The sequence below is a fragment of the Excalfactoria chinensis genome, unplaced genomic scaffold, assembly GCF_039878825.1.
Source record: "Excalfactoria chinensis isolate bCotChi1 unplaced genomic scaffold, bCotChi1.hap2 Scaffold_85, whole genome shotgun sequence".
Lineage (NCBI taxonomy): Eukaryota > Metazoa > Chordata > Aves > Galliformes > Phasianidae > Excalfactoria > Excalfactoria chinensis.
Genome location: NW_027315717.1, coordinates 1,546,284 through 1,568,239, shown reverse-complemented (window position 1 = coordinate 1,568,239; position 21,956 = coordinate 1,546,284). Strand labels below are relative to the sequence as shown.

The 21,956-nt window shown below is 53.6% G+C and overlaps 3 protein-coding genes across 5 annotated transcripts; all 3 read left to right on the top strand.

Annotated features, from left to right (window-relative positions):
- LOC140265429 (class I histocompatibility antigen, F10 alpha chain-like) lies at positions 1-13,999 on the top strand. 3 transcript variants are annotated; one of them, XM_072361352.1, is made up of 7 exons: positions 11,250-11,772; positions 12,003-12,275; positions 12,366-12,638; positions 12,712-12,819; positions 12,937-12,969; positions 13,129-13,161; positions 13,304-13,999. In XM_072361352.1, the coding sequence occupies exons 1-7, from the start codon at positions 11,535-11,537 to the stop codon at positions 13,321-13,323; spliced, it is 978 nt and encodes a 325-aa protein (XP_072217453.1). In that variant the 5' UTR covers positions 11,250-11,534; the 3' UTR covers positions 13,324-13,999. The 3 variants fall into 3 exon arrangements, 1 of the variants encoding a protein (XP_072217453.1); XR_011906257.1 differs by lacking the exons at positions 11,250-11,772; positions 12,003-12,275; positions 12,366-12,638; positions 12,712-12,819; positions 12,937-12,969 and adding an exon at positions 1-450 and having other exon boundaries at positions 13,304-13,890; XR_011906256.1 differs by lacking the exons at positions 11,250-11,772; positions 12,003-12,275; positions 12,366-12,638; ... (2 more) ...; positions 13,129-13,161; positions 13,304-13,999 and adding exons at positions 1-450; positions 610-642; positions 785-1,096.
- Positions 3,040-8,848, top strand: LOC140265428 (zinc finger CCCH domain-containing protein 11A-like). The gene is made up of 15 exons (XM_072361351.1): positions 3,040-3,214; positions 3,421-3,540; positions 4,015-4,138; positions 4,326-4,529; positions 4,778-4,894; positions 5,083-5,163; positions 5,596-5,703; positions 5,935-5,997; positions 6,238-6,321; positions 6,617-7,114; positions 7,360-7,433; positions 7,543-7,699; positions 7,801-7,964; positions 8,343-8,410; positions 8,590-8,848. The coding sequence occupies exons 1-15, from the start codon at positions 3,161-3,163 to the stop codon at positions 8,846-8,848; spliced, it is 2,175 nt and encodes a 724-aa protein (XP_072217452.1). The 5' UTR covers positions 3,040-3,160.
- Positions 14,000-15,685: 1,686 nt separating the features above from the next.
- Positions 15,686-21,581, top strand: LOC140265416 (zinc finger CCCH domain-containing protein 11A-like). The gene is made up of 15 exons (XM_072361339.1): positions 15,686-15,739; positions 15,946-16,065; positions 16,540-16,663; positions 17,071-17,274; positions 17,523-17,639; positions 17,828-17,908; positions 18,341-18,448; positions 18,680-18,742; positions 18,983-19,066; positions 19,362-19,859; positions 20,105-20,178; positions 20,288-20,444; positions 20,546-20,709; positions 21,088-21,155; positions 21,335-21,581. The coding sequence occupies exons 1-15, from the start codon at positions 15,686-15,688 to the stop codon at positions 21,579-21,581; spliced, it is 2,163 nt and encodes a 720-aa protein (XP_072217440.1).
- The last annotated feature ends 375 nt before the right edge of the window (positions 21,582-21,956 follow it).

The window sequence follows — 21,956 nt, the reverse complement described above, 5'->3', positions numbered from 1 at the left end:
GGGAGTCAATGGACGTCAGTGGGAGTCAATGGGAGTCAATGGGGGTCAATGGGAGTCAATGAGAGTCAATGGGAGTCAATGGGAGCCAATGAGGGTCAATGGGAGTCAATGGGGGTCAATGGGAGTCAATGGGAGTCAATGGGGGTCAATGGGAGTCAATGGGAGTCAATGGGGGTCAATGGGAGTCAATGGGAGTCAATGGGAGCCAATGAGGGTCAATGGGAGTCAATGGGAGTCAATGGGAGTCAATGGGAGTCATCGTGGCTGGTGTTGGACTCTTTATCTACAGACAGCATGCAGGTAAAAGTGGAGGGCTGTAGGATGACAGTGGGGGCTGTTGGGTGATTTGAGGCTCCCTCAGTAGCCCCCAGCCTGACTGTGATGTGAACCTGTGCTGATGCATCTCTCTGTCTGCAGGGAAGAAGGAGAAAGGCTACAACATGGCTCCCAGTGAGTGATGAGGGCAGCGCTGTCCCCCACCTCTGCCCGGTGCCAGGGCAGCGTTGGGGTCCCCACTTTCTCCCAGGGTTCCCCTTCCTGGTGCTCGGGGCTGCTCCATGCCCCACAGTGAGCACAGGGCTGGGGCTCATGGCTCTTCTTCTCTTACAGGCCAGGATGGTGGATCCAGCAACTCAAGCACAGGTGCGGTGTGGGGCTGGGAGTTGGGAGGGATCCCTGTGCTCACTGTAGTGCTGCACCAGAGCTGGGCTGGGCCTCTGTGGGGAGCAGAGGGTTGGGATGTGAACATGGCCCTAAAGGACACCATCTCTTCTCTTCTGCACAGGGAGCAACCCCACCATCTGAGTGCTGTGCTTCAGCCTGCAAGGGGCCAACTGGCCACATGAGCATTTGGGATCAGTGATGGACACAGCCCCGTCTGATCAACCTCTCACATCTCTATCTGCTTCCTATGCTGTTATGTGTTCCCTGCATGGCTTCCTGAGAAATAAAGTGTTGGGTTGTTCTGTGCTCAGCCTGCCTGCATCCTGCTCTGTGCTGTGCTTGGGGATGGGGTGGCTGAGGGGACATTGGCCTGGTTTGGCTGCTCAGTGTACTGAGGACCCACTGCTCTCTCTTCTTCCCCTCCCCCTGCTGCTCTCTGCCCCCTTGTGATCCCCCCCCCCCTCCCCATTCCTCATCATCTCCCCTCTGTGACCCCATGCTGATGGCTGCCTGCTCCCCATCCTGGATCAGATCTTGTTTCTCCCAATGCCATCCCTGAGAGCTGGAATGTGTTCTCCTTGGTGCTCCTCTCAGCTGTCCCTGCTTATCCCTAATCAACTGGATGTCCTGCAGCACTTCCCCTCCCCTTCCCCATCCTGCTGCCTTTACAATCCTCACCCACAAACTTGCCCTCTTTATATCCCTCCTCTCACCCTTCCCCACGCTCTCGTGTCCCTGCTGTGCCCCCTCTGGCTCCATAACCCCCCACATTGTACCCCACACCCAAATAAATATGATTGTTCAGCTGCACTCCAGCCCTCTTCTGGTTTATTTCCCCACCCCACCACCTTTTATTGTTGTTGTTGGGAGCTCCACGCTACCTGCTTGGTGGCTGGGCGTCCCTCCCTCTCCCTTTGCTTCTCAGATTTTGGGAACTCAGGAGATACAGGCAGCAACCCCACCATCTGAGTGCTGTGCTTCAGCCTGCAAGGGGCCGTCTGGCCACATGAGAATTTGGGGTCAGTGATGGATACAGCCCCATCCTCACAACCTCTCTCATATGCTTTTGTTTCCTATGCTGACAGCAGCACTCTGCCTGCACCTCTTGCAATGAAATAAAGCCCCACAGTGATGCACTGCTCTGTGCTCAGCCTGTTTGCAGTGTGCTCTGGGCCCTGCTTGGGGATGGGGTGGGTGAGGGGTCTGTGTACCGATTCAGCTCCTCTGGGTGCAGAAGTGTCCCCCCTGCTGATTACCCAATACCCTCCCCTCATCCCTCCTCCTCCCACCCCTCACTCTTTGCTAGTGACACCATCACACACTGTTGCTCTCCTCCTCCCCTTTGCACTCCCTGTGCTATCTGCACCGCTTTGGCATGAAGACATGGCTGGAAAGTTCATCCCGCTTTGGGCTGAGCTGTGCTTCCCCCTGTTGGATATTGGGTAGGTGGTGCCTGCGTGCACCAGGGCTGGAGTCAGGGAGGTCATGGGTATCTGATACGGGCGGTCACATGTACCAGAATATACGGTTTGTGGCACAGCATTAAACTGGTCCTTTCGGCGTTACACACTGTGTGTGAGTCCCGTCTGTTCCCCATGTACGAAGGCACGGTATTGCACTCGGCAGCCTTGACTTGTGGCCGGATCAGGAGGCGACAGCCTTCATGTCAGAAATGTGGACAAATGCTTTTGTTTGAACCGGCTCTTGGCCCTCAGCACAATGGGGCGCTGCCTTTCCAACCCTTCATGGCACTGCCAGGTGCCAAGGGCTGTAGCTCTCAGGGCTCCGTGCTTGGTTTCTGGTTAGCATTTGGGCTGCTGTGCTAACAGATGTGTCTGGGGTTCTCTTGTTTCCAAAGGGAAGGGCTCGTAAGGAACGGAGGGACGTGAGGTATTTCTAGTGCACTTGATGCTCCCGATTCCAGAACCCTTCCCATTGTGAGCAGAACAGAAGTGCTGAGCTGGGTGGGTGTTCCACGGTGCAGAGTCCAGAGCCGTGTTGGTGCCCGGCGTCTGTGCTGGGCAGCACTGAGGTTGTTAGGAGCATAGGAATGTGCCAGAGAGGAATCTGATGGGAAGGTACTAAAGGTAACAAGGCAGCATTTCTATCGGGATTGGAGGAGGGAAGGAAACTTTGCCATCCAGTTGGAGGGGCTCCATTGGAGGCCTTGCAGCCGTGCACCCCCAGGGGCTCCGTGCTGAGTCAGGCTGATGTTCCTCTAGTTTGACCAGTGCTGAGGAGGGAAATGTTTGGAAACAACTGCTCCTGAGAGACTGATGGAACGAACAGGAGAAAGCTGGGAAGATGGGTGGGCATTCCTCATTCTTTTCTGCTTGTTGCTGTTTTGCTCAGGGTTCCTTCTCAACAGAAGATTTCGCTGATCAAGGCAGTAGAAGACGCTCAGTGCAAGGAAGCACGAGCCAGCTCTTTGAGAGAGCAGAGGAAGAGCTGCACAGAGATCCCCGAGAGCAGAACTGCTTCTGGGAGCTCGTCCAGCATGTCGAAGAACGGAGAGGATTGCTATTTCTACTTCTATTCCACTTGTAACAAGGTCTGCTTGGGTTCTTTCCTTCATTTCTTTCAGTCCTTCAGTTTAGAGGATGGGGTGCAATAGGTAGAAGCATCACTGATCTTGGGCAAACTGAATAACTCATTGCATTGCGCAATAGGGCAACTGGCTACAAATGAGCTCAAAGCACGGCCAGTTCTCAGGTTGTACTATTGCATTTTCCTCTCTGTGTTTCCATTGGGTTCCAGGGAGACAAGTGTCGCTTCCGGCACTGTGAAGCTGCTTTGGGCAATGAAACCATCTGCACGCTGTGGAAGGAGGGCCGCTGCTTCAGGAAGGTCTGCAGGTTCAGGCACATGAAGATCCAGGTGAGTGTTGGCTGCTCAGAGTTCATCACCAAACCCACTTCTCATTGCTTCAGCTGGGCTGAATGGGCTTGTGCAGATTAGGTTCCATTTGCTTTGAAAGGAGGATGGTTCCTATTGTGAAGAGGGGGCTGGGAGGAAGCAGAGGGAAGAGAGCTCAATGGCATTGGTAAATCAGAGCAGGACATTCCTGTAGTAGATCCCAACAGTGTTCTCTCCACAGCTGCTAAAGAAGCACATGCATCAGACAGGCATTCTGCAAGCTGTGTTAGTTGAAGCCCTTCTCAACTGGTGTCCTCACCCACAGCATGCTAGGAAAGCTGAGTGAGCGCGGTGCTCCCAGCCTGCGCACGCTTCAGAGTGGTGTTGGAGTGCTGCTTTGTGGCAGTCTGCTCACTGGCATCATCTGCAGCTCAGTCTCCCTTTGCAAATCTGAGGTCCGCATGACCAGCAGCTTTTCTTCCTTTCCGTCCTCAGAAAAAACGCAGTGAGATTCCCTGCTACTGGGAGAACCAGCCAGGAGGCTGCCAGAAATCCAACTGTGCCTTTCATCACACCAAGGGACGGCACCTCAATGGGCTTTTCTTACCACCCAGCCAAAGTGAGTTGGTCTTGGTTAGGGACGAAAGATGAACTCTATTGCTCACAGGTGGGTGTAGTGTGGTCAAGAGTGCCAGGGAACGTTCATGGTGAGCTGATAGATGGGTGCCCAGCTGAACTTTGGGTGCTTCTGATAATTCACTTAGGATGCAAGTTTTCCATTCCTGATGATCCTTTCCTTCCTGTAGCTGCGCTGCCAAGTCCAGCAGAGTCTGCAGGTGACGATCTGAGGGCAGCTCAGCCAACACTGCAGCAGAGCAAGCTTTCCGTGCAGTCCAATCCCTCTCCACAGTTGAGGGCAGTGATGGAAGGGGACAACTCCGAGAATGTCCCCAGCCCTACACATCCTGCAGCTGGAATCAATGCTGCAGATGGCGATGCTGATGGTGAGTGTGGTTGCTGCTGCTTTGGATCTTGATTGTGGCTTTTGATCTTATGGTTGGAATCTTAGACTGCTTCTGTGGGTTTACCAGGTAAGTACGGCTGTTGAAATAAGGAACCCATCTGTAATCACTAGGTTTGTCCTTAAGAATATGAACTGTGGGCTGAAGTGTCATTCTATGAGCTGCATAAAGGTGGGAAATGTGATTGAATTCCTACTGCGTAACTGAAGAGGCTGATTGTTTCTTTCCCTCTCCAGACCAGCTTGCTGAGAAGGGAGAAGAAACAAAACCAGCTGTCCAGCAACCAGCTGAAGAAAAGCAGGATGGATTGCAGATCATTTCCACTGGGAAATCGAATGCTGATACCAAACAAGGTATTCCAGGATGAATCAGAAGGACTTGCCAATTCACTCCAAAGCAATTCATTGCACAAACACAACAGAACGTAGGGTTGCTGACAGGGTTTCTTATGGCTGCTTCTGAGCAGGAGGCAGTTTGCAGAGCTGTGGTCCTCAGCGTGTGCCTCTGTCCCTCAGTCTCATTCACTGCTCTGTGTTCCCAGATGACACTTTGAATGCTGGAATCAAAACACCTGAAGGAATCAAAGGGAAGAAACTAAAGGACAAAAGAAAACAACCAAGCGGTGAGTTCATGTGCCCTACTTTGTGATCCTTCTGATCAGAGCCAGATAGCTGGCACTGTGTTGGGGAATAGAGCCGTTCACAGAAGGGAACCTTGATCTTGCACTGCTGGTTTTGGAGCAGCAGTTGCTGGTGGCTGGGAGCTACATGAGAGATAGACTTGGATTTTTAGCTGGGGGTATCGAGCTCCTTCAGCATGCAACGTGGTGTTTGAGATCCAGACAGCTGCTCTTCTAGATGGGAACTGCAAGAGCAAATTGGAGGCCAATTAGTCACCTCTCTTATGGACGTGCAGTGGTTGTTGCATCTTGGACAGCGATGAGTAACAAATGCGCTTTGGTCTTTGTGACGGTTCTGTCAGGTTGGTTTTTGTTGTTGGCAGTGGCTTTTCTTTTCCTGGTTGTAAACACTGTCTGTTTGTTCCCTTGGATCAGAAGGGCCTTCAGGAGTTCCTGCTCATCCGCTCCAATCTCGGACTGTTCCTGTGCCAGAGGAGAAGGTGCGGACAGTGGTCAGAACTGTGACGCTGTCTGCAAAGCAGGGTAATGCTGAGTACCTTTGTTTGCATTTGGTGGCTCCTAAGTGGAAGGGATCAGTAACAGTCAAGGTAGTTGGGCCATGTTAGTTGGGCCATGTTAGTCTGCTGGTGCTGCTGTCCAAGTGGTGTCTTTTGGGTGTATGTTTTTAATTGGGTGGGCAATGAGCTGACAGGACCGTCATTCTGTTGGCTGCTGGTTTCTGTCATAGAAGCCCTTTGTTTTCCTTTGTTTTAGGGCAGGAGCTCGTGGTTCGATTGAATCCTGCTGAGAAACCTGGAAAACGGAAATCCTCTGTAGGTAAGGGCTGCTTGTGAGCTGTTGTTTGGCTGCCTGCACGTCAATGGGAGGGCAGTGCTGAAGGAGGAGGGAGGAAAGCGTGTGGTGGGTCTGTGATGACTCCAAGTGGCACACAAGTGTAGCAGCTGAACGGTGAATCTGAGAACATCCCCTTGGAAGAAACCAAGTTTGTGGTTGACTGTTGTAGAAACCTTTCTCCCAAGAAATGAGCTGAGGAATGTTGTTGTTTTCTCTCTGTAGCTGATGTCAGCGGCCTTCCGCTGAAGCGCAGCCTTGCAGAAAGGCTGGGGAAGAGGATCGAGGTTGGCAGAGCAGCAAGGAGAGGTAAATGGTCGTCTGTGTTTGCTGCACAGATTCTCTAGGCTTTCTGCTTCTTCTTTCCTGGCAGCGTTCTCTTTGCGTGCTTGCTGAGCTCTTCATCCCTGGGATCTGAACTTCTTTTTCCTGCCCCGTTTGGAAACGGGAGCACAGAGCTGGCATTGATGCAGCATCCCTGCTTTGTTCTGCTCTGTGGTTGAAGGCGTGAAGTCTCTGAAGGAGAGACAGGGCCGTACTAGTGCTCAGACAGATGATAAGCAGGTATGACATCCTTGCGCTTCTCCTTTCTTGCTGCTGACAGAGAAGGGTGCCAAGCCAGCAGGGGAGATCCACGTGAAAACTCTGGAAGAGATCCGTCTTGAGAGAGCTCATCAGCGAGGAGAAAGCCCAGCTGCCCCCCAGGCAGAAGGGTGCTGTAAGGTGGAGGATCCCAGCTCCAGGCTGAGGCCTTCCCCTGCAGTTCCCATGCAAACCTTGTGGGAAGCCCTGGCTGAAAGGAAACACAAAGGGCTGGAAGAAGAGAAGCCAAAAGGAGAAGAGCTGCTGCCTGAGAAGAGAGCTGAGGGTGAGCGCAAGAAGCGGAGAATTGTGCATCCATCTGTGCCTGGCCAAGTGAAACTGGAAGAGCCAGCGCGTCCAATCAAGGCATTGGAAGAAGTGCGTATGAAAAGCTTGGAAGAAATCAAGCAGGAGAAAGCCCTGCGGATGCAGCAGAGCGGGGAAAAGGTGCCAGCAGCAGCAGCACAGCCCGGGCCTGCCCCAGCAGGGAGGAAGTTGCTGCGCATCACAAAGCCAGCAGGTAACCAGCTGCTTTACTGTCTGCTCTGCTCAAGTGCTGCCCCTGTCAAGCAAATGGAGTTGGCTTCCAACTGCCTGGGCTCTTGCTTACCAAATGCTTGGGTCATGTCTGGACTGCTGCTGTCTCCTCTCTCTGTGCTTTGTTATTGAATGGGAGGAAAGAAGCAGATGGAGGAAACACGGGCACTCAGGTTTCTTGATCTGCTTGCTGTTGACCAAGGGATTTTCTTTTTCCTTGTTTGAAAGCACCTGGAAGAGAAGAGGAAGAGACTGTGGAACAGAGCAGGGCTTCTCCCAAAGCTGTCTCTGCACCCGCAGAGGTGAGTCCCCTTTGTTAATTGCACACGTTTGAAACAGTGTTCCAGTGTTTCCTTCATACACTCTCCCTGGTGTTTGTTCTTAGTTTGCACTTGCTGTGTTTCTTTTTAGCCCTCGGATCAGAGCACACCAAATTCTAAGGCTCAAGCCAAGAGCCTCGAGGGGACAAGAAAGGAGAAGCTGCAACTGAGAGAAGCAGAGAAGCTGAAGGAGGACGTGGCTGCTGTGCCGGCTGCTGTGCCATCTGCTGCTGAAGAACCAGTCCAAGGTAAAAGTCTAAAGGGACCGTGTATTGCTTTCTCCTGCTGTAGGGCTGCTTCCCTTGTCCTCTGGAGGCACAATGGTAGCAGCTGTCTCTTCTTCCTGTAGCCAAGTGCCAGGTGTGTGTGAAGCCTTGGGATGGCAAAGCCAGCACCCCCAGGAAGCGAGCACGGAAGCGGAAGGCTGCTGAGATCTCTCGCTCTGCTGTGGCAGCTGGGAAGCCTCTGAGTAGCACTGAAGATGAGGAGCCTCCAGCTAAAAAAGCAGCTTTGGTAAGGAGGGGAGGAAGCGTCAGTGCTGTCCTGGTCAGGCTCAGCCTGAGATGCAAGTGCTGCAGAAAGGGTGGAGAACTGAAAGGTTGTGCAGGTTTCCTTGCAAAGCAGTGGCTGTGTGCAGGATGCTGGCTGAATGGCAGTGTGTGCACAATGCTCTGCAGCCCTGGGATTCCTGTGTGGCGTGAAGGGATTGGTCCATTCCTGCTGCGTTGTTGCAAAGAGCTGAGGTGCTCTGCAGCCTTCCCGTGGTTGTTGACGTCCTTCAGGAGCCCCTTGGCCCCCCGTGTTGGGTTCAGGCTCAGCAGTGCTGAAGGAGAAGCGCTGCAGAGGAAGGATCTCCTGAGGAATCCTTGACTTTGTCTTCCTTCTTGCCAGGCTGCTGCTCCAGCCCTGCCGGAGGTCAGCCTGCTCACCAAGCCTGGCACAGAGAAACCCCCCAGCAGGTGAGGAGCACAACTTCTTTTGCTTCAGCACTTTGTCTTGCCGTCAGCCAGAAACTCTTTGGTGTGTGGGAAGGATCAGGGGGTTGGGCTCAAGAATGCCCAAATCCAACACAGGAATAATAAGTACCTCCAGTTAAGAGATGTTGTGTGCTGATTGTTCTCCTCCTTGTTCTCCCAAGCCTGGCACTGCAGCTGGGAAGCCAAGCAGACTCTGTGGAGCAGTCGGAGGACTCGAGTTCAGCTTCTTTCCAGTCGGTGGCCAAAGTGCAGCAGCTGAGCTCCACTGGGGCTGGGAAGACCCCCTTATCTGTAGAAGATGACTTGGAAAAGTTCATGGGGGAAATCTCAGGAGGGAACCTGGAAGCAGAAATTGGCTTGGACCCAGGGAAGGATGTGGATGAGCTCCTTCTTGAACTTGATGAGATGATTGACAGTTGAACTGCGTAGTCTTATACTATATAGTATAAAAACACAATAAAAACCTTTTCTTTGTGGTTGGATACCCCAGGGTGATGCTTTTCTAACGGATCCAGGAGCTCTGCCAGCTCTTGAGTTTGGTTTGTGTCTGCTTTTGTTTTTGACTTGAATCCTTTCAAGCAACTTCATGACAAATATGGGGGTGTGATGGAGCAGAATTCTTCTGGTACTTTGGACCAAATGTGGCACCAACGATGGGGGATGGAGGGGTGCAGCCCTGCCTTGCAGTTATCAGCAGTGATGCAGCAGCAGTGTGAGAAGCGGGAGCTGCATGCCACAGCTGCATTACTCCCCTCCTACTGCTGTGACATGTGATGCCATTGAGGGGCCCTCAGGCAGTCGTTGTCATCGGAGGAGATATCAGTCATTGCGCTGATTGTAAATAATATTGGATACCATCTCTTCTCTTCCACACAGGGAGCAACCCCACCATCTGAGTGCTGTGCTACAGCCTGCAAGGGGCCAGCTGGCCACACTAGCACTTGGGATCAGTGATGGACACTGCCCCGACCTCTCCACCTCTCACATATTCCTCTGCTTCCTATGCTGTTATGTGTTCCCTGCATGGCTTCTTGCGAAATAAAGTGTTGGGCTGTTCTGTGCTCAGCCCACCTGCATTCTGCTCTGTGCTGTGCTTGGGGATGGGGTGGGTGAGAGGACCTTGGCCTGGTTTGGCTGCTCCGGGTGCTGAGGACCAGCTGCTCTCTTCCATTCCCTTCTGCCTGCTGCACTCTGCCCCCATGTGTCACTCCTATCCCTCATCACATCCCATCTGTTACTCCATGCTGATGGCTGCCTGCTCCCCATCCTGGTTATCCCAATTCCATCCCTATGAGCTGGGATGTGGTCTCCTTGGTCCCAGACTCCCAGAGCTGACAAGGTGCTGTTGAGAGCAGGGCCAGGCAGCCCAGCATGCTCAGCAGCACAGCCAGGTGAGGCTGGCAGTTCAGTTATGGCTGTGTGTACAGCTGGTCACCACTCAGCCTCCCTGGGTGGGGTTCCTATGGGATTCTATGGGTTGTTGTGGAGCTTTCTTTTCTGTATCATCATCATCATCATAGTATTGTGCGAGTTGGAAGGGACCTTAGAGATCAGGGTATTGACTCTTATGGGTCCCTTCAGGGTCTCTATGAGTTCCTATGTATCGGTGTGGGGTCTCTACGTATCCCTCTAATGGTCCCTCTGTATCCCTATGGATACTACTGGTGAGCCCAACCCCCTGCCCAGGTGGGTGCTTGGGAGGGACACTGAAGGACTGCATGGACCTCTAAGGGGGTCTCTGTGGGGTTCCTATGGGTCTCTATGGCTTGTTGTGGATCTTTCTTTTCTCTATGGATCTTTATGGGTCCCTCTGTTGTCTTTGATGATTTCTATGGGTCGGTGTGGGATTTCTGTATCTCCCTCTATTGGTCTCTATGTGTCCCTGTGGATCTATGGGGTCTCTGTGCATCAATATGGGATAAGAACCCCACTCACCCCCCTCCTATTTCCCCAACAGGTTACACCCCGCTTCCTGGTCACAACTGCCCTTCAGGTAACAGCGTCCCCAACCTGACCCTGTCCCCACTGCCATCAGTGAGGGCTGAGTGACCCCATCTCCCACCCCACGTCCCCGCAGGCAGCATCTGATGGACACCTTCTGTCACCAGCTGTCCCTGCGTGTCCCCATCCCCGACCCTGAGCCGTGGTGCTGCCATTAAAGACACTCTGCAGCCTCTCTTGGTGTCTCCGTGGGCTTTTGGGATCAGGGTGGTGTCTCCATATGGGTTTCGGTTTCACTTCAAATCTGCGGGAGCGCATTCTGCCTGGCGCCCGGTGACGTCACGCACGCTCCCGTTTCACCATTGGCGAAGCGCTGTGGCTGTGCGGGATGCTGGGGCTGCTGCTGTGCGCCGTGTGCGGGGCGGCGGGCGGTGAGTGCGGCCGGACCGGGACCCCTCCGTCCCCGTAACCCCACCCCGGGGCTGTGCCCGTGGGACCCCTGAATAGTGAAGAAGGACTCCATAGTAGCTGAAAGGGGAACGTTTTGCTACAGAAAGGGAAAAGGGGCCTCACTAAGGCAAAGGGTAGTTACAGATAGATAGTTTATGTTAAGGGAGGACAGAGAAAGGGGGAATTACAGACACTTAGTCAAAAGAAAAGCAGAGAAGAGGGCAATAAAGATAAGAAGGAATTGTCCGGAGACCTCTGACAAGAAGAAGGATTAGATACCCCGGGCAAGACGACGCTGACATGGGAGAACAATAACAGCAGATAACAGCAAGAAGAAAACAGAAGAAGAATGTCATCCCACAACAACAACAAGGGTCGCAGGGAATGGGGTCAGGGGGAATGGGGGAATGGGGTTGCAAGGGAATGGGGCCATAGGGAATGTAATGAATATGTAATCAAACTGGGGAGGGGACTATTGATTATGTATTAGCTTGACCTATATCTGTAACACACTTTTCTCCTTACGGTGTGCAAGTTTGGAGGAGCTATCCCCCTTGCACCCGGCGCTGCGCAACGCTGGAATAAACATACCTGCTTTATAACCAGTCCCTGGATTATAGAGTTTGAGTCCGCAAGTCACCCCCACCCGCGGCTCACGGCCCCGCTGCGCTCCGGCCCCGCAGAGCTCCATACCCTGCGGTACTTCACTACCGCAATGATGGATCCCGGCCCTGGGCTGCCCTGGTTCGTGTCTGTGCGGTACGTAGACGGCGAAATCTTCGTGCACTACGACAGCACCACACGGAGGTTCGTGCCCCGCACCGAGTGGATGAAGGCAGCTGGAGCTGTGGATCCCGAGTACTGGGAGAGGAACACCCGGATCGCACAGAGCAATGAGCAGAATGGGCTTGTGAGCCTGGACATGCTGCAGGAACAATACAACCAGAGCGGCGGTGAGCACGGCCGGCACCGCGGCTCCGTGCTGTGGGATGGGGCTCCATGGCGCAGTGTCGCCTGCACCCCGCAGGGCTGGTCCTGCCCGGCGGCACCGTCCCAGGGCTGCCCGTCACAGCCCCACCGAGCTCGGGGTGCTGCGACCCGGGGGGACCCCAACCCCATCCCCACTACAGTGGGACATCCTGAGCCAGAGGAGCCCCTGACCCCCTGCCTGGCTGTGTTTCAGGGTCTCACACGCTGCAACAGATGTATGGCTGTGACATCCTCGAGGACGGCACCACTCGGGGGTATCATCAGGTTGCCTATGATGGGAGAGACTTCATTGCCTTCGACAAAGACACGATGACATTCACTGCAGTGGTTCCAGAGGCAGTTCCCACCAAGAGGAAGTGGGAGGAAGGTGGTTATGCTGAGAGTCGGAAACATTACCTGGAGGAAAGCTGTGTGCAGTGGCTGTGGAAATACTTGGAGCACGGGAAAGCAGAGCTGGGGATGACAGGTGAGGGGGGGGCTGTGATGTGAGGCTGGAGGTGGGTTGGGGGCTCAGCGTGGGGAGCTCAGCCCGGCCCTCACTGCCGCCCACCTTCAGAGCAACCCGAGGTGCGAGTGTGGGGGAAGGAGGCCGACGGGATCCTGACCTTGTCCTGCCGCGCTCACGGCTTCTACCCGCGGCCCATCGCCGTCAGCTGGGTGAAGGACGGCGCGGTGCTGGGCCAGGACACCCACTCGGGGGGCATCGTGCCCAACAGCGACGGCACCTACCACACCTGGGTCACCATCGACACGCTGCCGGGAGACGGGGACAAGTACCAGTGCCGCGTGGAGCACGCCAGCCTGCCCCAGCCCGGCCTCTACTCGTGGGGTGAGTGAGGGGATGTGGGGCTGGGGGGCTGCGGGCTGCCCCTTCCCCTGCTGACGGCCCTGCCTTCTCCCAGAGCGGCCACAGTCCAACGTGGTGCCCATCGTGGTGGGGGTGGTCGTTGCCATTGTGGTCATTGCCATCGTGGCTGGCGTTGGATTCCTCATCTACAGACGCCATGCAGGTAAATGTGGAGGTCTGTAGGAGGACAGTGGGGGCTGTAGGAGGGTCTGGGTCTCCCTTGGGTACCCCCAACCTGGCTGTGATGTGAAGCTGTGCTGATGCATCTCTCTGTCTGCAGGGAAGAAGGAGAAAGGCTACAACGTGGCTCCCAGTGAGTGATGATGGCAGCGCTGTCCCCCACCTCTGCCTGGTGCCAGGGCAGCGTTGGGGTCCCCACTTTCTCCCAGGGTTCCCCTTCCTGGTGCTCGGGGCTGCTCCATGCCCCACAGTGAGCACAGGGCTGGGGCTCATGGCTCTTCTTCTCTTACAGGCCAGGATGGTGCATCCAGCAACTCAAGCACAGGTGTGGTGTGTGGCTGGGAGTTGGGAGGGGTCCCTGTGCTCCTTGTGTTGCTGCACCAGGGCTGGGCTGGGCCTCTGTGGGGAGCAGAGGGTTGGGATGTGAACACGGCCCTATAGGACACCATCTCTTCTCTTCCGCACAGGGAGCAACCCCACCATCTGAGTGCTGTGCTTCAGCCTGCAAGGGGCCAATTGGCCACATGAGCATTTGGGATCAGTGATGGACACAGCCCCGTCTGATCAACCTCTCACATCTCCATCTGCTTCCTATGCTGTTATGTGTTCCCTGCATGGCTTCCTGAGAAATAAAGTGTTGGGCTGTTCTGTGCTCAGCCTGCCTGCATCCTGCTCTGTGCTGGGCTTGGGGATGGGGTGGCTGAGGGGACCTTTGCCTGGTTTGGCTGCTCAGTGTACTGAGGACCCACTGCTCTCTCTTCTTCCCCTCCCCCTGCTGCTCTCTGCCCCCTTGTGATCCACCCCCCCCTCCCTATTCCTCATCATCTCCCCTCTGTGACCCCATGCTGATGGCTGCCTGCTCCCCATCCTGGATCAGATCTTGTTTCTCCCAATGCCATCCTGAGAGCTGGAATGTGTTCTCCTTGGTGCTCCTCTCAGCTGTCCCTGCTTATCCCTAATCAACTGGATGTCCTGCAGCACTTCCCCTCCCCTTCCCCATCCTGCTGCCTTTACAATCCTCACCCACAAACTTGCCCTCTTTATATCCCTCCTCTCACCCTTCCTTCCCCACGCTCTCGTGTCCCTGCTGTGCCCCCTCTGGCTCCATAACCCCCCACACTGTACCCCACACCCAAATAAATATGATTGTTCAGCTGCACTCCAGCCCTCTTCTGGTTTATTTCCCCACCCCACCACCTTTTATTGTTGTTGTTGGGAGCTCCACGCTACCTGCTTGGTGGCTGGGCGTCCCTCCCTCTCCCTTTGCTTCTCAGATTTTGGGAACTCAGGAGATACAGGCAGCAACCCCACCATCTGAGTGCTGTGCTTCAGCCTGCAAGGGGCCGTCTGGCCACATGAGAATTTGGGGTCAGTGATGGATACAGCCCCATCCTCACAACCTCTCTCATATGCTTCTGTTTCCTATGCTGACAGCAGCACTCTGCCTGCACCTCTTGCAATGAAATAAAGCCCCACAGTGATGCACTGCTCTGTGCTCAGCCTGTTTGCAGTGTGCTCTGGGCCCTGCTTGGGGATGGGGTGGGTGAGGGGTCTGTGTCCCGATTCAGCTCCTCTGGGTGCAGAAGTGTCCCCCCTGCTGATTACCCAATACCCTCCCCTCATCCCTCCTCCTCCCACCCCTCACTCTTTGCTAGTGACACCATCACACACTGTTGCTCTCCTCCTCCCCTTTGCACTCCCTGTGCTATCTGCACCGCTTTGGCATGAAGACATGGCTGGAAAGTTCATCCCGCTTTGGGCTGAGCTGTGCTTCCCCCTGTTGGATATTGGGTAGGTGGTGCCTGCGTGCACCAGGGCTGGAGTCAGGGAGGTCATGGGTATCTGATACGGACGGTCACATGTACCAGAATATACGGTTTGTGGCACAGCATTAAACTGGTCCTTTCGGCGTTACACACTGTGTGTGAGTCCCGTCTGTTCCCCGTGTGCGGAGGCACGGTATTGCACTCGGCAGCCTTGACTTGTGGCCGGATCGGGAGGCGACAGCCTTCATGTCAGAAATGTGGACAAATGCTTCTGTTGTCTGAACCGGCTCTTGGCCCTCAGCACAATGGGGCGCTGCCTTTCCAACCCTTCATGGCACTGCCAGGTGCCAAGGGCTGTAGCTCTCAGGGCTCCGTGCTTGGTTTCTGGTTAGCATTTGGGCTGCTGTGCTAACAGATGTGTCTGGGGTTCTCTTGTTTCCAAAGGGAAGGGCTCGTAAGGAACGGAGGGACGTGAGGTATTTCTAGTGCACTTGATGCTCCCGATTCCAGAACCCTTCCCATTGTGAGCAGAACAGAAGTGCTGAGCTGGGTGGCTGTTCCACGGTGCAGAGTCCAGAGCCGTGTTGGTGCCCGGCGTCTGTGCTGGGCAGCACTGAGGTTGTTAGGAGCATAGGAATGTGCCAGAGAGGAATCTGATGGGAAGGTACTAAAGGTAACAAGGCAGCATTTCTATCGGGATTGGAGGAGGGAAGGAAACTTTGCCATCCAGTTGGAGGGGCTCCATTGGAGGCCTTGCAGCCGTGCACCCCCAGGGGCTCCGTGCTGAGTCAGGCTGATGTTCCTCTAGTTTGACCAGTGCTGAGGAGGGAAATGTTTGGAAACAACTGCTCCTGAGAGACTGATGGAACGAACAGGAGAAAGCTGGGAAGATGGGTGGGCATTCCTCATTCTTTTCTGCTTGTTGCTGTTTTGCTCAGGGTTCCTTCTCAACAAAAGATTTCACTGATCAAGGCAGTAGAAGACGCTCAGTGCAAGGGAGCACGAGCCAGCTCTTTGAGAGAGCAGAGGAAGAGCTGCACAGAGATCCCCGAGAGCAGAACTGCTTCTGGGAGCTCGTCCAGCATGTCGAAGAACGGAGAGGATTGCTATTTCTACTTCTATTCCACTTGTAACAAGGTCTGCTTGGGTTCTTTCCTTCATTTCTTTCAGTCCTTCAGTTTAGAGGATGGGGTGCAATAGGTAGAAGCATCACTGATCTTGGGCAAACTGAATAACTCATTGCATTGCGCAATAGGGCAACTGGCTACAAATGAGCTCAAAGCACGGCCAGTTCTCAGGTTGTACTATTGCATTTTCCTCTCTGTGTTTCCATTGGGTTCCAGGGAGACAAGTGTCGCTTCCGGCACTGTGAAGCTGCTTTGGGCAATGAAACCATCTGCACGCTGTGGAAGGAGGGCCGCTGCTTCAGGAAGGTCTGCAGGTTCAGGCACATGAAGATCCAGGTGAGTGTTGGCTGCTCAGAGTTCATCACCAAACCCACTTCTCATTGCTTCAGCTGGGCTGAATGGGCTTGTGCAGATTAGGTTCCATTTCCTTTGAAAGGAGGATGGTTGAAATTGTGAAGAGGGGGCTGGGAGGAAGCAGAGGGAAGAGAGCTCAATGGCATTGGTAAATCAGAGCAGGACATTCCTGTAGTAGATCCCAACAGTGTTCTGTCCACAGCTGCTAAAGAAGCACATGCATCAGACAGGCATTCTGCAAGGTGTGTTAGTTGAAGCCCTTCTCAACTGGTGTCCTCACCCACAGCATGCTAGGAAAGCTGAGTGAGCCCGGTGCTCCCAGCCTGCGCACGCTTCAGAGTGGTGTTGGAGTGCTGCTTTGTGGCAGTCTGCTCACTGGCATCATCTGCAGCTCAGTCTCCCTTTGCAAATCTGAGGTCCGCATGACCAGCAGCTTTTCTTCCTTTCCGTCCTCAGAAAAAACGCAGTGAGATTCCCTGCTACTGGGAGAACCAGCCAGGAGGCTGCCAGAAATCCAACTGTGCCTTTCATCACACCAAGGGGCGGCACCTCAATGGGCTTTTCTTACCACCCAGCCAAAGTGAGTTGGTCTTGGTTAGGGACGAAAGATGAACTCTATTGCTCACAGGTGGGTGTAGTGTGGTCAAGAGTGCCAGGGAACGTTCATGGTGAGCTGATAGATGGGTGCCCAGCTGAACTTTGGGTGCTTCTGAGAGTTCAGTTTTGTCTTGCCTGCTCGGCTTCTCTCTGCTCCTGTGGCCTTTGCCTTGCAGGTTGTTTGCCTGCAATGAAGCTTTGACTGGGTGACAGGGAGATGAATGTTGTGTAGGGGGGGATTTCTTTCTTCCCAGAGTAGACGGGTGGATGGGCAACTGGAGACTCAGCATTGATCTGTGCGGGTTTTCAGCCTTGCCTGCCATCTTTGTGCAGTGCTTGTAAGGTTAGGATGCAAGTTTTCCATTCCTGATGATCCTTTCCTTCCTGTAGCTGCGCTGCCAAGTCCAGCAGAGTCTGCAGGCGACGATCTGAAGGCAGCTCAGCCAACACTGCAGCAGAGCAAGCTTTCCGTGCAGTCCAATCCCTCTCCACAGTTGAGGGCAGTGATGGAAGGGGACAACTCCAAGGATGTCCCCAGCCCTACACATCCTGCAGCTGGAATCAATGCTGCAGATGGTGATGCTGATGGTGAGTGTGGTTGCTGCTGCTTTGGATCTTGAATGTGGCTTTTGATCTTATGGTTGGAATCTTAGACTGCTTCTGTGGGTTTACCAGGTAAGTACGGCTGTTGAAATAAGGAACCCATCTGTAATCACTAGGTTTGTCCTTAAGAATATGAACTGTGGGCTGAAGTGTCATTGTATGAGCTGCATAAAGGTGGGAAATGTGATTGAATTCCTACTGCGTAACTGAAGAGGCTGATTGTTTCTTTCCCTCTCCAGACCAGCTTGCTGAGAAGGGAGAAGAAACAAAACCAGCTGTCCAGCAACCAGCTGAAGAAAAGCAGGATGGATTGCAGATCGTTTCCACTGGGAAATCGAATGCTGATACCAAACAAGGTATTGCAGGATGAATCAGAAGGACTTGCCAATTCACTCCAAAGCAATTCATTGCACAAACACAACAGAACGTAGGGTTGCTGACAGGGTTTCTTATGGCTGCTTCTGAGCAGGAGGCAGTTTGCAGAGCTGTGGTCCTCAGCGTGTGCCTCTGTCCCTCAGTCTCATTCACTGCTCTGTGTTCCCAGATGACACTTTGAATGCTGGAATCAAAACACCTGAAGGAATCAAAGGGAAGAAACTAAAGGACAAAAGAAAACAACCAAGCGGTGAGTTCATGTGCCCTACTTTGTGATCCTTCTGATCATAGCCAGATAGCTGGCACTGTGTTGGGGAATAGAGCCGTTCACAGAAGGGAACCTTGATCTTGCACTGCTGCTTTTGGAGCAGCAGTTGCTGGTGGCTGGGAGCTACATGAGAGATAGACTTGGATTTTTAGCTGGGGGTATCGAGCTCCTTCAGCATGCAACGTGGTGTTTGAGATCCAGACAGCTGCTCTTCTAGATGGGAACTGCAAGAGCAAATTGGAGGCCAATTGGTCACCTCTCTTATGGACGTGCAGTGGTTGTTGCATCTTGGACAGCGATGAGTAACAAATGCGCTTTGGTCTTTGTGACGGTTCTGTCAGGTTGGTTTTTGTTGTTGGCAGTGGCTTTTCTTTTCCTGGTTGTAAACACTGTCTGTTTGTTCCCTTGGATCAGAAGGGCCTTCAGGAGTTCCTGCTCATCCGCTCCAATCTCGGACTGTTCCTGTGCCAGAGGAGAAGGTGCGGACAGTGGTCAGAACTGTGACGCTGTCTGCAAAGCCGGGTAATGCTGAGTACCTTTGTTTGCATTTGGTGGCTCCTAAGTGGAAGGGATCAGTAACAGTCAAGGTAGTTGGGCCATGTTAGTTGGGCCATGTTAGTCTGCTGGTGCTGCTGTCCAAGTGGTGTCTTTTGGGTGTATGTTTTTAATTGGGTGGGCAATGAGCTGACAGGACAGTCATTCTGTTGGCTGCTGGTTTCTGTCAAAGAAGCCCTTTGTTTTCCTTTGTTTTAGGGCAGGAGCTCGTGGTTCGATTGAATCCTGCTGAGAAACCTGGAAAACGGAAATCCTCTGTAGGTAAGGGCTGCTTGTGAGCTGTTGTTTGGCTGCCTGCACGTCAATGGGAGGGCATGGCTGAAGGAGGAGGGAGGAAAGTGTGTGGTGGGTCTGTGATGACTCCAAGTGGCACACAAGTGTAGCAGCTGAAAGGTGAATCTGAGAACATCCCCTTGGAAGAAACCAAGTTTGTGGTTGACTGTTGTAGAAACCTTTCTCCCAAGAAATGAGCTGAGGAATGTTGTTGTTTTCTCTCTGTAGCTGATGTCAGCGGCCTTCCGCTGAAGCGCAGCCTTGCAGAAAGGCTGGGGAAGAGGATCGAGGTTGGCAGAGCAGCAAGGAGAGGTAAATGGTCGTCTGTGTTTGCTGCACAGATTCTCTAGGCTTTCTGCTTCTTCTTTCCTGGCAGCGTTCTCTTTGCGTGCTTGCTGAGCTCTTCATCCCTGGGATCTGAACTTCTTTTTCCTGCCCCGTTTGGAAACGGGAGCACAGAGCTGGCATTGATGCAGCATCCCTGCTTTGTTCTGCTCTGTGGTTGAAGGCGTGAAGTCTCTGAAGGAGAGACAGGGCCGTACTAGTGCTCAGACAGATGATAAGCAGGTATGACATCCTTGCGCTTCTCCTTTCTTGCTGCTGACAGAGAAGGGTGCCAAGCCAGCAGGGGAGATCCACGTGAAAACTCTGGAAGAGATCCGTCTTGAGAGAGCTCATCAGCGAGGAGAAAGCCCAGCTGCCCCCCAGGCAGAAGGGTGCTGTAAGGTGGAGGATCCCAGCTCCGGGCTGAGGCCTTCCCCTGCAGTTCCCATGCAAACCTTGTGGGAAGCCCTGGCTGAAAGGAAACACAAAGGGCTGGAAGAGGAGAAGCCAAAAGGAGAAGAGCTGCTGCCTGAGAAGAGAGCTGAGGGTGAGCGCAAGAAGCGGAGACTTGTGCGTCCATCTGTGCCTGGCCAAGTGAAACTGGAAGAGCCAGCGCGTCCAATCAAGGCACTGGAAGAAGTGCGTATGAAAAGCTTGGAAGAAATCAAGCAGGAGAAAGCCCTGCGGATGCAGCAGAGCGGGGAAAAGGTGCCAGCAGCAGCAGCACAGCCCGGGCCTGCCCCAGCAGGGAGGAAGTTGCTGCGCATCACAAAGCCAGCAGGTAACCAGCTGCTTTACTGTCTGCTCTGCTCAAGTGCTGCCCCTGTCAAGCAAATGGAGTTGGCTTCCAACTGCCTGGGCTCTTTCTTACCAAATGCTTGGGTCATGTCTGGACTGCTGCTGTCTCCTCTCTCTGTGCTTTGTTATTGAATGGGAGGAAAGAAGCAGATGGAGGAAACACGGGCACTCAGGTTTCTTGATCTGCTTGCTGTTGACCAAGGGATTTTCTTTTTCCTTGTTTGAAAGCACCTGGAAGAGAAGAGGAAGAGACTGTGGAACAGAGCAGGGCTTCTCCCAAAGCTGTCTCTGCACCCGCAGAGGTGAGTCCCCTTTGTTAATTGCACACGTTTGAAACAGTGTTCCAGTGTTTCCTTCATACACTCTCCCTGGTGTTTGTTCTTAGTTTGCACTTGCTGTGTTTCTTTTTAGCCCTCGGATCAGAGTACACCAAATTCTAAGGCTCAAGCCAAGAGCCTGGAGGGGACAAGAAAGGAGAAGCTGCAACTGAGAGAAGCAGAGAAGCTGAAGGAGGACGTGGCTGCTGTGCCGGCTGCTGTGCCATCTGCTGCTGAAGAACCAGTCCAAGGTAAAAGTCTAAAGGGACCGTGTGTTGCTTTCTCCTGCTGTAGGGCTGTTTCCCTTGTCCTCTGGAGGCACAATGGTAGCAGCTGTCTCTTCTTCCTGTAGCCAAGTGCCAGGTGTGTGTGAAGCCTTGGGATGGCAAAGCCAGCACCCCCAGGAAGCGAGCACGGAAGCGGAAGGCTGCTGAGATCTCTCGCTCTGCTGTGGCAGCTGGGAAGCCTCTGAGTAGCACTGAAGATGAGGAGCCTCCAGCTAAAAAAGCAGCTTTGGTAAGGAGGGGAGGAAGCGTCAGTGCTGTCCTGGTCAGGCTCAGCCTGAGATGCAAGTGCTGCAGAAAGCGTGGAGAACTGAAAGGTTGTGCAGGTTTCCTTGCAAAGCAGTGGCTGTGTGCAGGATGCTGGCTGAATGGCAGTGTGTGCACAATGCTCTGCAGCCCTGGGATTCCTGTGTGGCGTGAAGGGATTGGTCCATTCCTGCTGCGTTGTTGCAAAGAGCTGAGGTGCTCTGCAGCCTTCCCGTGGTTGTTGACGTCCTTCTGGAGCCCCTTGGCCCCCCGTGTTGGGTTCAGGCTCAGCAGTGCTGAAGGAGAAGCGCTGCAGAGGAAGGATCTCCTGAGGAATCCTTGACTTTGTCTTCCTTCTTGCCAGGCTGCTGCTCCAGCCCTGCCGGAGGTCAGCCTGCTCACCAAGCCTGGCACAGAGAAACCCCCCAGCAGGTGAGGAGCACAACTTCTTTTGCTTCAGCACTTTGTCTTGCCGTCAGCCAGAAACTCTCTGGTGTGTGGGAAGGATCAGGGGGTTGGGCTCAAGAATGCCCAAATCCAACACAGGAATAATAAGTACCTCCAGTTAAGAGATGTTGTGTGCTGATTGTTCTCCTCCTTGCTCTCCCAAGCCTGGAACTGCAGCTGGGAAGCCAAGCAGACTCTGTGGAGCAGTCGGAGGACTCGAGTTCAGCTTCTTTCCAGTCGGTGGCCAAAGTGCAGCAGCTGAGCTCCACTGGGGCTGGGAAGACCCCCTTATCTGTAGAAGATGACTTGGAAAAGTTCATGGGGGAAATCTCAGGAGGGAACCTGGAAGCAGAAATTGGCTTGGACCCAGGGAAGGATGTGGATGAGCTCCTTCTTGAACTTGATGATTGACAGTTGAACTGCGTAGTCTTATAGTATATAGTATAAAAACACAATAAAAACCTTTTCTTTGTGGTTGGATACCCCAGGTTGATGCTTTTCTAACGGATCCAGGAGTTCTGCCAGCTCTTGAGTTTGGTTTGTGTCTGCTTTTGTTTTTGACTTGAATCCTTTCAAGCAACTTCATGACAAATATGGGGGTGTGATGGAGCAGAATTCTTCTGGTACTTTGGACCAAATGTGGCACCAACGATGGGGGACGGAGGGGTGCAGCGCTGCCTTGCAGTTATCAGCAGTGATGCAGCAGCAATGTGAGAAGCGGGAGCTGCATGCCACAGCTGCATTACTCCCCTCCTACTGCTGTGACATGTGATGCCATTGAGGGGC

Coding starts and splice junctions, on each gene's coding strand:
- LOC140265428 (XM_072361351.1), top strand. CDS start 3,161: ATGTCGAAGAACGGAGAGGATTGCTATTTCTACTTCTATTCCACTTGT. Junction 3,541..4,014: donor TCAGGCACATGAAGATCCAG/GTGAGTGTTGGC, acceptor TTCCGTCCTCAG/AAAAAACGCAGTGAGATTCC. Junction 7,700..7,800: donor TGCTGAAGAACCAGTCCAAG/GTAAAAGTCTAA, acceptor TTCTTCCTGTAG/CCAAGTGCCAGGTGTGTGTG.
- LOC140265429 (XM_072361352.1), top strand. CDS start 11,535: ATGATGGATCCCGGCCCTGGGCTGCCCTGGTTCGTGTCTGTGCGGTAC. Junction 12,639..12,711: donor GCCCGGCCTCTACTCGTGGG/GTGAGTGAGGGG, acceptor GCCTTCTCCCAG/AGCGGCCACAGTCCAACGTG. Junction 12,970..13,128: donor AGGCTACAACGTGGCTCCCA/GTGAGTGATGAT, acceptor CTTCTCTTACAG/GCCAGGATGGTGCATCCAGC.
- LOC140265416 (XM_072361339.1), top strand. CDS start 15,686: ATGTCGAAGAACGGAGAGGATTGCTATTTCTACTTCTATTCCACTTGT. Junction 16,664..17,070: donor TTTCTTACCACCCAGCCAAA/GTGAGTTGGTCT, acceptor TCCTTCCTGTAG/CTGCGCTGCCAAGTCCAGCA. Junction 19,860..20,104: donor GCGCATCACAAAGCCAGCAG/GTAACCAGCTGC, acceptor CTTGTTTGAAAG/CACCTGGAAGAGAAGAGGAA.